The sequence below is a fragment of the Bos indicus x Bos taurus genome, chromosome 3 (genome assembly GCF_003369695.1).
Source record: "Bos indicus x Bos taurus breed Angus x Brahman F1 hybrid chromosome 3, Bos_hybrid_MaternalHap_v2.0, whole genome shotgun sequence".
Taxonomy (NCBI): domain Eukaryota; kingdom Metazoa; phylum Chordata; class Mammalia; order Artiodactyla; family Bovidae; genus Bos; species Bos indicus x Bos taurus.
Window position 1 is genome coordinate 1,616,641 of NC_040078.1, and position 12,756 is coordinate 1,629,396.

A 12,756-nucleotide genomic window follows, 5' to 3' on the forward strand; every position below is an offset into this window, starting at 1 on the left:
CTGTATCCTAAACTAAATACTTGGTTATTAGTTCTTATAATAATAAATATTATTTTAAAATAATATTTTATATATTAATATTTTTAATATAAGATGATATTGGTATTGTCTGGAGACAGCTTTTGTAGCACAAGGTGAGGGTGGCTCTTGGTAACACATCTGTGTCTCTTAAAGTGGGTTTCCACTAATACCCAAAGAGTTAAAAGTGACCAGAATGAAGAAGAAATGCTTGACAACATATCAATTTAATGGAGATCCAAAACTTTCAAAAGAAACAACCAGAACTCAGCTGCTGGGAGAGGTGAGACTTGCCACAGGATAGATTTCTTGGGTCTCATTATCAAACCTCTACATAGAGAACCATGTCCTGTACTCACAGCCTTCCTGGAATAAGTTGGAGTCTCCAACAAACTATAGTGCCTTTGTGAGCTCATCTCTAGTCTGTGATGAAAAAAATCAAACATAAGTGAAGCATCAAAGTTCAGAAGCATTGGGCAACAGAAATGGCCTCAGCTGGTCCCTCATTTGGACCTCACATTTATGCTCTTCTTCCCCTTCTCTGCTTCCTCCCTACCCCACCTCTGGTGGCTTCCTGCCTGGTGCCGCTCATTTCACTTCTGCCCCTCCATATGATCCTTTCCCCATCCTTGTCCCTTGGTGGGCTGTGGCTAAGTGTGTCTTGAGCTCTGTGCTAAGCTGTAAGGCTTCTCCCTGTGTTTTCAGTCTCTCCCAGATTCCCTTTGCCCAGCTCAATCCTCCCTTCTTCTCTGCAGCTTAGTCCTTGTTTCTTCTTGCCGGCGTCTCCAGGCAGCAATGATGGCTTCATCATCCATTTCCTCCTCCTCCTCCCTGTCAGTGCTTCTCCAATACCGGGACTGCCGCCCTGAAGCAAACCTCCCTTCTTCTTTCTTTTCCATCCTCGCTTTCTCTCCCTCCTCTTCAGATCTCATGAAACTCTGGGTGAATTTCCTCTTGGCTCCAAATTCAGAAAAGTCTGACTTGGATGACTCTTCCACATCTTCCCAGTCCCTGGATCTGGCCCCATTTGGACGCCGTGGTTCTGGGGACTCTTCTCCTTCAGAGGGCTCGGGGGTCCGGCGGAAAAAGTAGGGCTCTGGGCTTTCCTCCCGGGAGCTTGAGGTCTCACTAAACATGGACCTGGAGAATGTGTGCATCTCTCTGCCTTCCCTGGTGGAGGAAGCAGAGAACCGTGAAGTGCTTTTTACCGAGTTGCTATTGGTCTCGTCGTAGGAGGAGGTGTCCTGCTCCTCTGACCGGGATTTGGAGAACTTGTAACTGGAAGACTTAGACTCTGTCTCCCGAATCAGGGAAGATCTGGTGCACTTTTCCCTGGAGCTTCCAGACCAATCACTTTGGGGAGATTTTTCCTCTGTCCTGAGGCCACTGAGCCACTTATTAATACTGTTATCCTTCTCTCTGCCAGCTCTGCTGCCACTTCCGTAGCCATCAGAGACAGCCAGGGAGGAGAAGGTGTCTGTTTCGGGTTTCTGGGAATTACTGCGGGAAGAATACCGGAAGCTCCCTATGGCGCTGTCAGTGTCCTCATCCCTACCACCCACGTCATCATCCTCATCCTCATCTTCCTTGACCTTCTTCTTCTTGAAAAGGGAGCTGCGTTTGTTGTCGGAGGCCAGCTTCTCCATTTTGTACTCGGACATCTTCTCTCTCAGCTCTGTTTGCATCTCCTTCTCCTTCCGGCCAAGCTCCTTTAGGTCAATATTGTCAGCAAAGAGGCTATAGATAGGCTTGCTGGTCCCCTTCACTTTGCTCCCAGTACCTTCAGCTCTTGCACTCATGGTATGGGAGGACAACACAGACTGGGTCTCAGAGCTGGGTCTTGCCTGGCTTTGAGGCAGCAGGCAGCCACCCAGGGCAGAGCTGCTCTGTCCACTGAGCATGGAGACTTGGTCATCCCCTAGGCAGCTGCCTGCTGGTGCTGCCTTCATGCTTACAACGGACAGTGGGCGGGGCGACAACAGCATTTCATTTTGCTTCTGGGCGAGAGTTTCACTGACTACGTTGGCAATCCAGTTCTGTATGCTGGCAATGGAGATTGTGTCTCCAGGCCCCACATGCAGGTTAGGTAGAGGTGTGGTGGGGGTGGAAGCCAAGCATCCGCCTACTTTGCTTAGGGCCTGAGAGGGATGGGAGCTGTGGCTCTGGGCGCTGAGCACAGATGCTGTGTCCCCATCAGCGCTGACTGAGGGGGCTGCCGACCAGAATGCAGACAGGGGGATGCTCCCACTGGCAGCTGAGCTATCTGCCTCCCAGCTTCCCATTGACTGGCTCTCCTCCAGTGTCTGCCTGCTTCTCTCCAGCAGCTCCAGCCTCCGCTGCCGCTTCTTGACCAAGGCCAAGTCATCTCCCTTGCTGAGCTCCACCACCTCCTCCTTGTTCTCACTGCCCACCTTCTTTTGGTGTTTCAGCTTCCAGGCCTGGTAGGCAGACAGATTGACATCAGAGAGGTTTTTCTTCTCCCCCTCCACCTCCTCCGCACCTTGCTCACTGCTGCCATCTCCTGCCTCTGAGTCCTTCTTGTGAAATCCAAACTGGATTCTCTTGATCTTCCACCTTTCCAGGGCGGTGAGTTTGTCCTTGTTTCTGCTGCAGAAGTTATAGAAGGAGCTGGCCTCGGAGGCCACACTCTCCTCGTCATCCTCCCGCGCCCTGCTCCCCACCTCCGAGCTGGCGTCCACCTCCTCTCTCTTGTTCCTGGAGTGGTACTTTCGGGAAGCCTCCTTCTCAATCTCCTGCAGCCTCTGGTCCCACATGTCCCAGGTGCTCTCCGTGGACATGGAGTCAGAGCGGCGTCTCCCACCTCGGTTCTGGCTGCTCATCTGCAGCTGCTGCTTCAGGACCCGGATGTCATGGCTGCTCACACTCTCGGAGGTGCTGCTCTCACTCAGCGTGTGCCTCCTTCTTCTCGTCACGAAGGAGCTGCCATTGCTCTCCTCTTCCTCTTCCTCCTCCCTATTCCACCTCCGGTGCCCTTCTGCCTGGTACCTCTCATTTCGGCTCTGCCACTCCCGGATGATTCGCTCCACATCCTCATCCTCGGGCTCCTCACCTTGACGAGAGGAGGCTGAGAACCTGTCGTCCTCGCCCTGCAGGACCTTGCCCGTGGGGAGGCTCTGCCCCTTTTTCCACGCCTCGTAGAGCCTCTCCTCCTCCTCCTCATCGATAAGGGTGAGGGGCTTGGAGGCCTGGCTGGCCCTCCCCAAGGAGGAGGTACTCAGGTGACTGGCAGCGTCGTCCTCCTCCTCCACGGTGAGGGTGTGCACTCTGGCTGCCACCGTGCTCCCGGCGTCCTCGCCCTCCTCCACCGCCTCCTCCCCACACTCCCTGCTGAAGTCCTCTTCGCGCTCCTCCATCAGCTTCTCGTTGAGCTCGCGGAGCTGCTTCAGGAAGCCGTCGTTGGGGTAGATAGCCCGCTTCTTGCGCACAGTCATCAAGGCCTCCAGGACGGCCATGTTGTGGAAGATCATCAGGTAGGCTACTACCAGCACAGCCGAACGGCTGACGCCCATTTCACTGCTGACCAGGACTTTCCCTGTGAAGAAAACACAGCAGATGGTGATGGAACAGCAATAGTTTGGCTGTTGTTGTTGTTTTAAGTTTTGATGTGCTGGATTTAGTATGTTTCCTTTGCCTCTCATATTCATCCATGCTCAAGTCACATTAGGGACAAGCATCATTGTCCCCATATTACAGAAGTCAGAGCAGTGAGGCTACCCTGTGCTTGTGGAAACATTTTCTGAACATGTACAAGGATTGGGGAGTGGGTGGGGAAAAAAGGATCTAACCACTGTCCCCACTTCTGAAACACTGAGTGCAATTTTGTGCTGTGCTGTGCTTAGTTGCTCAGTCGTGCCCAACTGTTTGCAACCCCATGGACTTTAGCCGGCCAGGCTCCTCTGTCCATGGGGATTCTCCAGCCAAGAAGACTGGAGTGGGTTGCAGGAGTGCATTTCTACTTTCCACCAACCTGAGCATCAGAAGGAGGAAAAATAAAAGAATATGGGTAATGGGGAAGGAAGTAGAAAACGAACAAGGCTAAGATGAATGAATCAGAAAGAAGTAGAATCTCAGTGTTGGAAAGGGCCACAAGTCATTTGAGAATTCCCTTTACAACATCCTTGATCCTGGACAATCCATCTTTCAGAATCTGCTGGATAGTTTCAGTGATAGAGAGCTCAGTATCTTGGACAGACAGAATACAACACATCTTTCACTCCATATTTAGGTCATTCTAATTTTCTGAAAATTCATTCCCATGTTAGGGCAAAGGATAACTCTCTGTAACAAGCATTCAGTACTCCTACTCTGACATACTAGGGTAAATAATAAATATATGAATTAGGTCTTTAATACAAAAATTTTAAAGAAAATCACTATTATATTCTTCACTGAAGTTTTTTTTTTTTTTTCCTTTTCCTGTCTAGTCTGGATCTTTCAATCATTAGACAAACACTTTTCCACGTTTCATTACTATATGATCTGGATTTAGTATGTTTCCTTTGCTCTCATATTCATCCATGCTCAAGTCACATTAGGGACAAGCATCATTGTCCCCATATTACAGAAGTCAGAGCAGTGAGGCTACCCTGTGCTTGTGGAAACATTTTCTGAACATGTACAAGGATTGGGGAGTGGATACTCTCTTCAAGTCAAACTTGGATTTATTAGCTTTATTCCAAAGGAATTTGTGTCAGTGTGGAACAAGATATTTCAGGTTTGGAATGACCCAAATGGAGTGGAGTGGGCCCCTCATTACTCTTGTTCTAGGCACTGGGCTTTCACTGATGCCATCTGAGCCTGCAATGTGGGTGGATATGTCATACAATGGACTCAAATGATTGTTTATATCAACTGAAACCTGTAAAGCCTTCTAAAACTGCTATTAAGTCATGTCTCTCTTTTCTTGTGGCATTCTTAAAGCATAAGGATAGTTGTATAAATTCCTATGAATGCTTTTGGTAAATATAGCCTGTTCTTATAGCCTAACAGAAGCTTTTGCAAGTCTCAACTTTACCATTCAATACATTAGTGATTTCCCAACCTCCCCCTCTACCTTGCCTCCTTCATAAAAATGACAAACATGCCTTCTATGCCTTTGTTCTAATAACTGTTTAAAATGCACATTGGGATCACTAGAGATCTCCTTCCAGACTGTCATCAATCTGTTTTCCAGCAGTCTTCGGGGATATTTATTAAATCATTCAGGAGTCCTATCTTACAATATGGAATGGGGGTGGCTTTTATTATTATATCTTTGCATCAGTTAAGGCTATGTCTTTGTCTTATAGCAGGTCAGAGACCCAGGCAAGACTTGAGGGCACCTGAGATCCAATAATGCTGAAAGGCCAATTACCAAGGGCCAGCAGTCACTAGGGGTAGGTAAGCAAGCCACTAAAGAATCAAGGCCTTACAAATAGCTGAGAAAAAAAGTGAAAGGCAAAGGAGAAAATGAAAGATATACCCATCTGAATGCAAAGTGCCAAAGAATAGCAAGGAGACATAAGAAAGCCTTCTTGAGTGAACAAAGGAAAAGAAACAGAGGAAAACAACAGAATGAGAAAGACTAGAGAGAAGGCAATGGCACCCCACTCCAGTACTCTTGCCTGGAAAATCCCATGGACGGAGGAGCCTGGTAGGCTGAAGTCCATGGGGTCGCTGAGAGTCAGACATGACTGAGCAACTTCACTTTCACTTTCATGCATTGGAGAAGGAAATGGCAACCCACTCCAGTGTTCTTGCCTGGAGAATCCCAGGGACGGGAGAGCCCGGTGGGCTGCCCTCTATGGGGTCGCACAGAGTCAGACACGACTGAAGTGACTTAGCAGCAGCAGCAGCAGAGGTCTTTTCAAGAAATTAGAGATACCAGGGGAACATTTCATGCAAAGATGGGCACAAAAAAGGATAGAAATGGTATGAACCTAACAGAAGCAGAAGATATTAAGAAGAGGTGGTAAGAATACAGAGAAGAACTGTACAAAAAAGGTCTTAATGACCCAGATAACCACAACGGTGTGGTCACTCAACCAGAGCCAGACATCCTGGAGTAGAGTATGAAGTCAAGTGAGCCTTAGGAAGCATTACTAAGAACAAAGCTAGAGGAGGTGATGGAATTCCAGCTGAGCTATGTCAAATCCTAAAATAGGATGATGCTGTTAAGTGCTGCATGCTATATGTCAGCAAATTTGGAAAACTCAGCAGTGGCCACAGGACTAGAAAAGATCAGTTTTCATTCCAATCCCAAAGAAGGTCAGTGCCAGAGGATGGTCAAACTACTGCACATTTACACTCATTTCACATGCTAGCGAGGTAATGCTCAAAATCCTTCAAGCTAGGCTTCAATGGGTCATGGTGGAGAGTTCTGACAAAGTGTGGTCCACTGGAGAAAGGAATGGCAAACCACTTCACTATTCTTGCCTTGAGAACCCCAAAAAGAGTATGAAAAGGCAAAAAGATAGGACACTGATAAATGAACTCCCCAGGTCAGTAGGTGCCCAATATGCTACTGGAGGTCAGTGGAGAAATAACGCCAGAAGAATGAAGAGATGGAGCCAAAGCAAAAACAACACCCAGTTGTGGTTGTGACTGGTGGTGGAGGTAAAGTCCGATGCTGCAAAGAGCAATATTGCATAGGAACCTGGAATGTTAGGTCCGTGAATCAAGGCAAATTGGAAGTGGTCAAACAGGAGATGGCAAGAGTGAACATCGACATTTTAGGAATCAGTGAACTAAAATGGATGTGAATTTAACTCAGATGACCATTATATCTACTACTGTGGGCAAGAATACCTTAGAAGAAATGGAGTGGCCATGATAGTCAACAAAAGATTCCAAAATACAGTACTTAGATGCAATCTCAAAAATGAAAGAATGATCTCTGTTCATTTCCAAGGCAAACCATTCAATATCACAGTAATCCAATTCTATGCGCCAACCAGTAATGCTGAAGAAGCTGAAGTTGAATGGTTCTATGAAGATCTATAAGACCTTCTAGAACTAACACTCAAAAAAAGATATCCTTTTCATTATAGGGGACTGGAATGCAAAAGTAGGAAGTCAAGAAACACCTGGAGTAACAGACAAATTTGGCCTTGGGGTACAGAATGACGCAGGGCAAAGGCTAATGGAGTTTTGCCAAGAGAACACACTGGTCATAGCAAACACCCTCTTCCAACAACACAAGAGAAGACTCTACACATGGACATCACCAGACGGTCAACACCGAAATCAGATTGATTATGTTCTTTGCCGCCAAAAATGGAGAAGGTCTATACTGTCAGCAAAAACAAGACTGAGAGCTGACTGTGGCACAGACCATAAAATCCTTATTGCCAAATTCAGACTTAAATTGAAGAAAGTAGGGAAAACCACTAGAACATTCAGGTATGACCTGAATCAATTCCCTTATGATTATACAGAGAAAGTGACAGATTCAAGGGATCAGATCTGATAGAGTGCCTATGGACAGAGGTTAGTGACATTGTACAGGAGACAGGGATCAAGACCATCCCCAGAGAAAAGAAATGCAAAAAGGCAAAATGCTTGTCTCAGGAGGCCTTACAAATAGCTGTGACTAGAAGAGAATCAAAAGGCAAAGGAGAAAAGGAAAGATATACCCATTTGAATGCAGAGTTCCAAAGAATAGCAAGGAGATAAGAAAGCCTTCCTCAGCAATCAATGCAAAGAAATAGAGGAGAATAATAGAATAGGAAAGTCTAGTGATCTTTTCAAGAAAATTAGAGATACTAAGGGAATATTTCATGCAAAAATGGGCACAATAAAGGACAGAAATGGTATGAACCTAACAGAAGCAGAAGATATTCAGAAGAGGTGGCAAGAATACACAGAAGAACTGTACAAAAAAGATCTTCATGACCCAGATAATCACGATGGTGTGATCACTCACTCACCCAGAGCCAGAAATCCTGGAATGCGAAGTCAACTGAGCCTTAGAAAGCATCACTACGAACAAAGCTAGTGGAGATGATGGAATTCAAGTTGAGCTATTTCAAATCCTAAAAGATGATGCTGTGAAAGTGCTGCACACAATATGTCAGCAAATTTGGAAAACCCAGCAGTGGCCACAGGACTGGAAAAGGTCAGGTTTCTTTCCAATCCCAAAGAAAGGCAATGCCAAAGAATGCTCAGACTACAACACAATTGCACTCATCTCACACACTAGTAAAGTAATGCTCAAAATTCTCCAAGCCAGGCTCCAGCAGTACGTGAACTCTGAAATTCCAGTAGTTCAAGCTGGATTTAGAAAAGGCAGAGGAACCAGAGATCAAATTGCCAACATCCACTGGATCATCGAAAAAGCAAGAGAGTTCCAGAAAGACATCTACTTCTGCTTTTTTGACTATGCCAAAGCCTTTGACTGTGTGGACCACAACAAACTGTGGAAAATTCTTAAAGAGATGGGAATACCAGACCACTTTACCTGCCTCTTGAGAAATCTGTATGCAGGTCAGGAAGCAACAGTTAGAACCGGACATGGAACAATGGACTGGTTCCAAATCAGGAAAGGAGTAATAATAAATAATAAAGTAGTAATAATCAAGGCTGTATATTGTCACCCTGCTTATTTAACTTATATGCAGAGTACATCATGAGAAACACTGGGCTGGATGAAGCACAAGCTGGAATCAAGATTGCTGGGAGAAATATCAATAACCTCAGATATGCAGATGACACCACTTTTAAGGGAGAAAGCAAAGAAGAACTAAAGAGCCTCTTGATGAAAGTGAAAGAGGAGAGTGAAAAAGCTGGCTTAAAGCTCAACATTCAGAAAACTAAGATCATGGCATCTGGTCCCATCATGTCATGGCAAATAGATGGGGAAACAGTGGAAATAGTGACAGACCTTATTTTGGGGGACTCCAAAATCACTGCAGATGGTGACTGTAGCCATGAAATTAAAAGACACTTACTCCTTGGAGGAAAAGTTATGACCAACCTAGACAGCATATCAAAAAGCAGAGACATTACTTTGGCAAAAAGATCTGTCTAGTCAAAGTTATGCTTTTTCCAGTAGTCATGTACGGATGTGAGAGTTGGACTATGAAGAAAGCTGAGTATCAAGGAATTGATGCTTTTGAACTGTGGTGTTGGAGAAGACTCTTGAGAGTCCCTTGGACTGCAAGGAGATCCAACCAGTCCATCCTAAAGGAAATCAGTCCTGAATATTCACTAGAAGGACTGGTGCTGAAGCTGAAGCTATAATACTTTGGCCACCTGATGTGAAGAACTGACTCATTTGCAAAGACCCTGATGCTGGGAAAGATTGAAGGCAGGAGGAGAAGGGAACGGCAGAGGATGAGATGGTTGGATGGCATCACCGACTCAATGGACATGAGTTTGAGTGAACTCCAGTAGTTGATGATGGACAGGGAGGCCTGGTGTGCTGCAGTCCATGGGGTTGCAAAGAGTTGGACATGACTGAGTGACTGAACTGAACTGAGGCTTCAACAGTATGTGAACTGAGATCTTCCAGATGTACAAGCTGGATTTAGAAAAGGCAGTGGAACCAAAGGTCAAATTGCCAACATCCATTGGATCATAGAAAAAGCAAGGGAGTTCCAGAAAAGCATCTGCTTTTGCTTTATTGACTATACTAAAGCCTATGACTATGTTTTTTGTTCTGTCACTCAGTCATGTCCAGCTCTTTGTGATCCCATAATCTGTAGCACATCAGGCTTTCCTTTTCCTCACCATTTCCTTGAGTTTGGTCAAACTCATGTCCATTGAGTCAGTTATGCCATCCAACCATTTGTCCTCTCTTGTTACCTTCTCCTCCTGCCTTCAACCTTTCCTAGCCACAGTGTCTTTTCCAAGGAGTCAGCTCTTTGTATCAACTGTGGAAAATTCTTAAAAAGATGGGAATACCAGACCACCTTACCTGTCTCCTGAGAAACCTGTATGTAGGTCAAGAAGCAACAGTTAGAAACAGACATGGAACTAACTGGTTCCAAATTGGGAACGGAGTATGTCAAGGCTGTATATTGCTACCCTGTTTATTCAACTTATACGCAGAGTACATCATACAAAATGCCGGGCTGGATGAACACAAGTTGGAATCAGGATTGCTGGGAGAAATATCAATAACCTAAGATGTGCAGATGACCAGCCTAATGGCAGAAATTGAAGAGGAACTGAAGAGCATCTTAATGAAGGTGAAAGAAGAGAGTGAAAAAGCTGACTTAAAACTCAACATTCAAACAACTAAGATCATGGCATTAGGTCCCATCACTTCATGACAAATAGATGAGGAAAAAATGTAAACAGAGACAGACCTTGTCTTCTTGGGCTCCAAAATCATTGTAGATGGTGACTACAGCCATGAAATTAAAGCTTGTTCCTTGGAAAGAAAGCTATGATGAACCTAGACAGCATACTAAAAAGCAGAGACATTGCTTTGCCAATAAAGGTCCATATAGTCAAAGCTATGTTTTTTCCAGTAGTCATGTACGGATATAAGAGTTGGACCATAAAGAAGACTGAGTGCTGAAGAATTGATGCTTTCCAACTATGGTGCTGGAGAAGACTCTTGAGAGTCCCTTGGACTGCAAGGGAATCAAGCCAGTCAATGCTAAAGGCAATCAACCCTGAATATTCATTGGAAGGACTGATGCGAAAGCTAAAGCTCCAATACTTTGGCCACCTGATGCAAAGAGCCATTGGTAAAGAACCTGATGCTGGGAAAGATTGGAAGCAAATGGAGAAGGGGCAGTAGAGGATGAGATGGTTAGATAGCATGACCAACTCAATGGTCATGAATTTGAGTGAACTCTGGGAAATAGTAAAGGACAGAGGAACCTGGCTGTGCTGCAGTCCATGTGGTCACAGAGTCAGTGAAGACTGAGCCACTGAACTTCACTGAAAGAATCAAGGCCACTAAAAAAGCATCTACAGATTCAACGTCTTATCCCCTTCCTCTTCCAGCTCAGGGCTCAGCTGTCACTTTTAACTGGCAAACTAGGCCGCAGTTTACTACTGTGAGTACCGAAGACTCATTCCATTTTTTTGGAGGTGGTTACTAGGCCAGCTCAGTTCAAGACACTTCAAGACACAAACCAATAGGCTTCCTCATAAGGGGATCAAATATTGAATACAATTAGACTCAGTCTGGTAGAGCCTAGGTTGCCATCCGTGCTTTGTCATATTATGTTCCTTGCACCTGGGATTCCTCTGAGGAGCCTCAGGGGCTGCCTCAGGGACAAGGGAAAGGCTGGGTGGGTCAGACTCAGGGGTCCCCACCCAATTCACCCAGAGCAGCAGAAGGATTTTCTATTTTCTTAGGCCACACTAAGGTATAGTTTGTGCCTGATATCAACTTCAGGGGGTGCCTTTCATTTTGAAGTGAAAGTAGATTTGTTTGGTTGTGATGAAAACTCTCCAGCAGTAAAATGGCTTGAGGAAGGAAGTCTTTTTCTAAAATTTGAAGTCATCATTTTGATCAATAGGGGGGCTGATTTTGGGGGTGTCGGGGCTCAGTCTTGAGGTACAAATTTCTAGGCAGTCAGTGTAGAACAACTGGGGATCATTAATCTTAAACCCATATGTCTGGTCCATGGTAAAATGGTCAGAGGGCATGAAAAAGGATGGTGACTTAATCCAAGGATCAAGAGAAGCCATGAAATGAAGTTTCTCAGTCGTGTCCGACTCTTTGCGACCCCGTGGACTCTAGTCTACCAGGCTCCTCTGTCCATGGGATTCTCCAGACAAGAATACTAGAGTAGGTTGCCATTTCCTTCTCCAGGGCATCTTCCCGATCCAGGGATCGAACCTAGGTCTCCCGCATTTCAGGCAGCGCTTTAATCTCTGAGCCACCAGGGAAGCCCCCAAGAGAAGCCATAAAGATGTTAAGTATCTTGACCTTTAAATTGATTGGTTAGAAATAATGTGATTTAAGGAAGGATATAAAAACTGCTGTAAGTCCCACCTTGGGGGGACTCTTTACCCCCTCTCAGTGTCTATGCTGAGAGCTTTATACTTTCCTCCTCTTTAATGAATTCTATTCTCTTGAATGTTTGCATGTTCATGGATTCCATTCTTTTGCTCTGCAGACAAGAACTCGGATTCGCATCTCAGTCTGTCTATATGTGCTTAAAAATTTGAAGAGTACTGCTAGTGGAGAGAGCCCTGGACTTGAGTAAGGCTGGGTTCAAGTTCTCTCACATGATCAGTATGCCTTTGTATGGCAGGAGTTTGTGTTGTATCCTCTCAGTTCACAATCCTCTTTTCCCTCAGAACTTTCTTCTCTCTCTGCATTTCAGGAAAATGAAAAGTACTTGCCCAGAGGTCAACCCTCCTTGTCACTGTGGATAGAATTCAGGGTAGACAAAGGACCAGAGTCTGACAACTTCTCTCTCCAGGGAATGTGGAAATGGAACTGAGGAAGAAAATCAGCAGTTATTGCCAGGCCTGTGGAGGGCCATGCTCTCGATGTAGAGAGAAAGAGGAAATGGAACCAAGAGTCCTGAGGTTGTCCAGTCCTTGTTCTAGACCATCCTGAGGCCACATTCCTGTCTCTGGATTTCTTCTTGTCTTGTTATAGTTAATGCCTTTGCTGCTTGTTAAGTAGTTTGAGATGGTTTCCACTTACTAGCAACCAGTGCAGTTCAGTTCAGTTCAGTTCAGTCGCTCAGTCATGTCCGACTTTTTGCGACCCCATGAATCGCAGCACGCCAGGCCTCCCTGTCCATCACCAACTCCTGGAGT

At 45.5% G+C, this 12,756-nt stretch overlaps 1 protein-coding gene across 1 annotated transcript in view; it reads right to left on the bottom strand.

Annotated features, from left to right (window-relative positions):
- Positions 1–226: 226 nt before the first annotated feature.
- DUSP27 (dual specificity phosphatase 27, atypical) overlaps positions 227–12,756 on the bottom strand; it is a 70,704-nt gene continuing 58,174 nt past the window's right edge. The window contains exon 6 of the mRNA XM_027526639.1: positions 227–3,571. Within this exon, the coding sequence (XP_027382440.1) occupies positions 750–3,571 (2,822 nt within the window). The 3' untranslated portion in view covers positions 227–749. The remainder of the gene's footprint in view (positions 3,572–12,756) is intronic.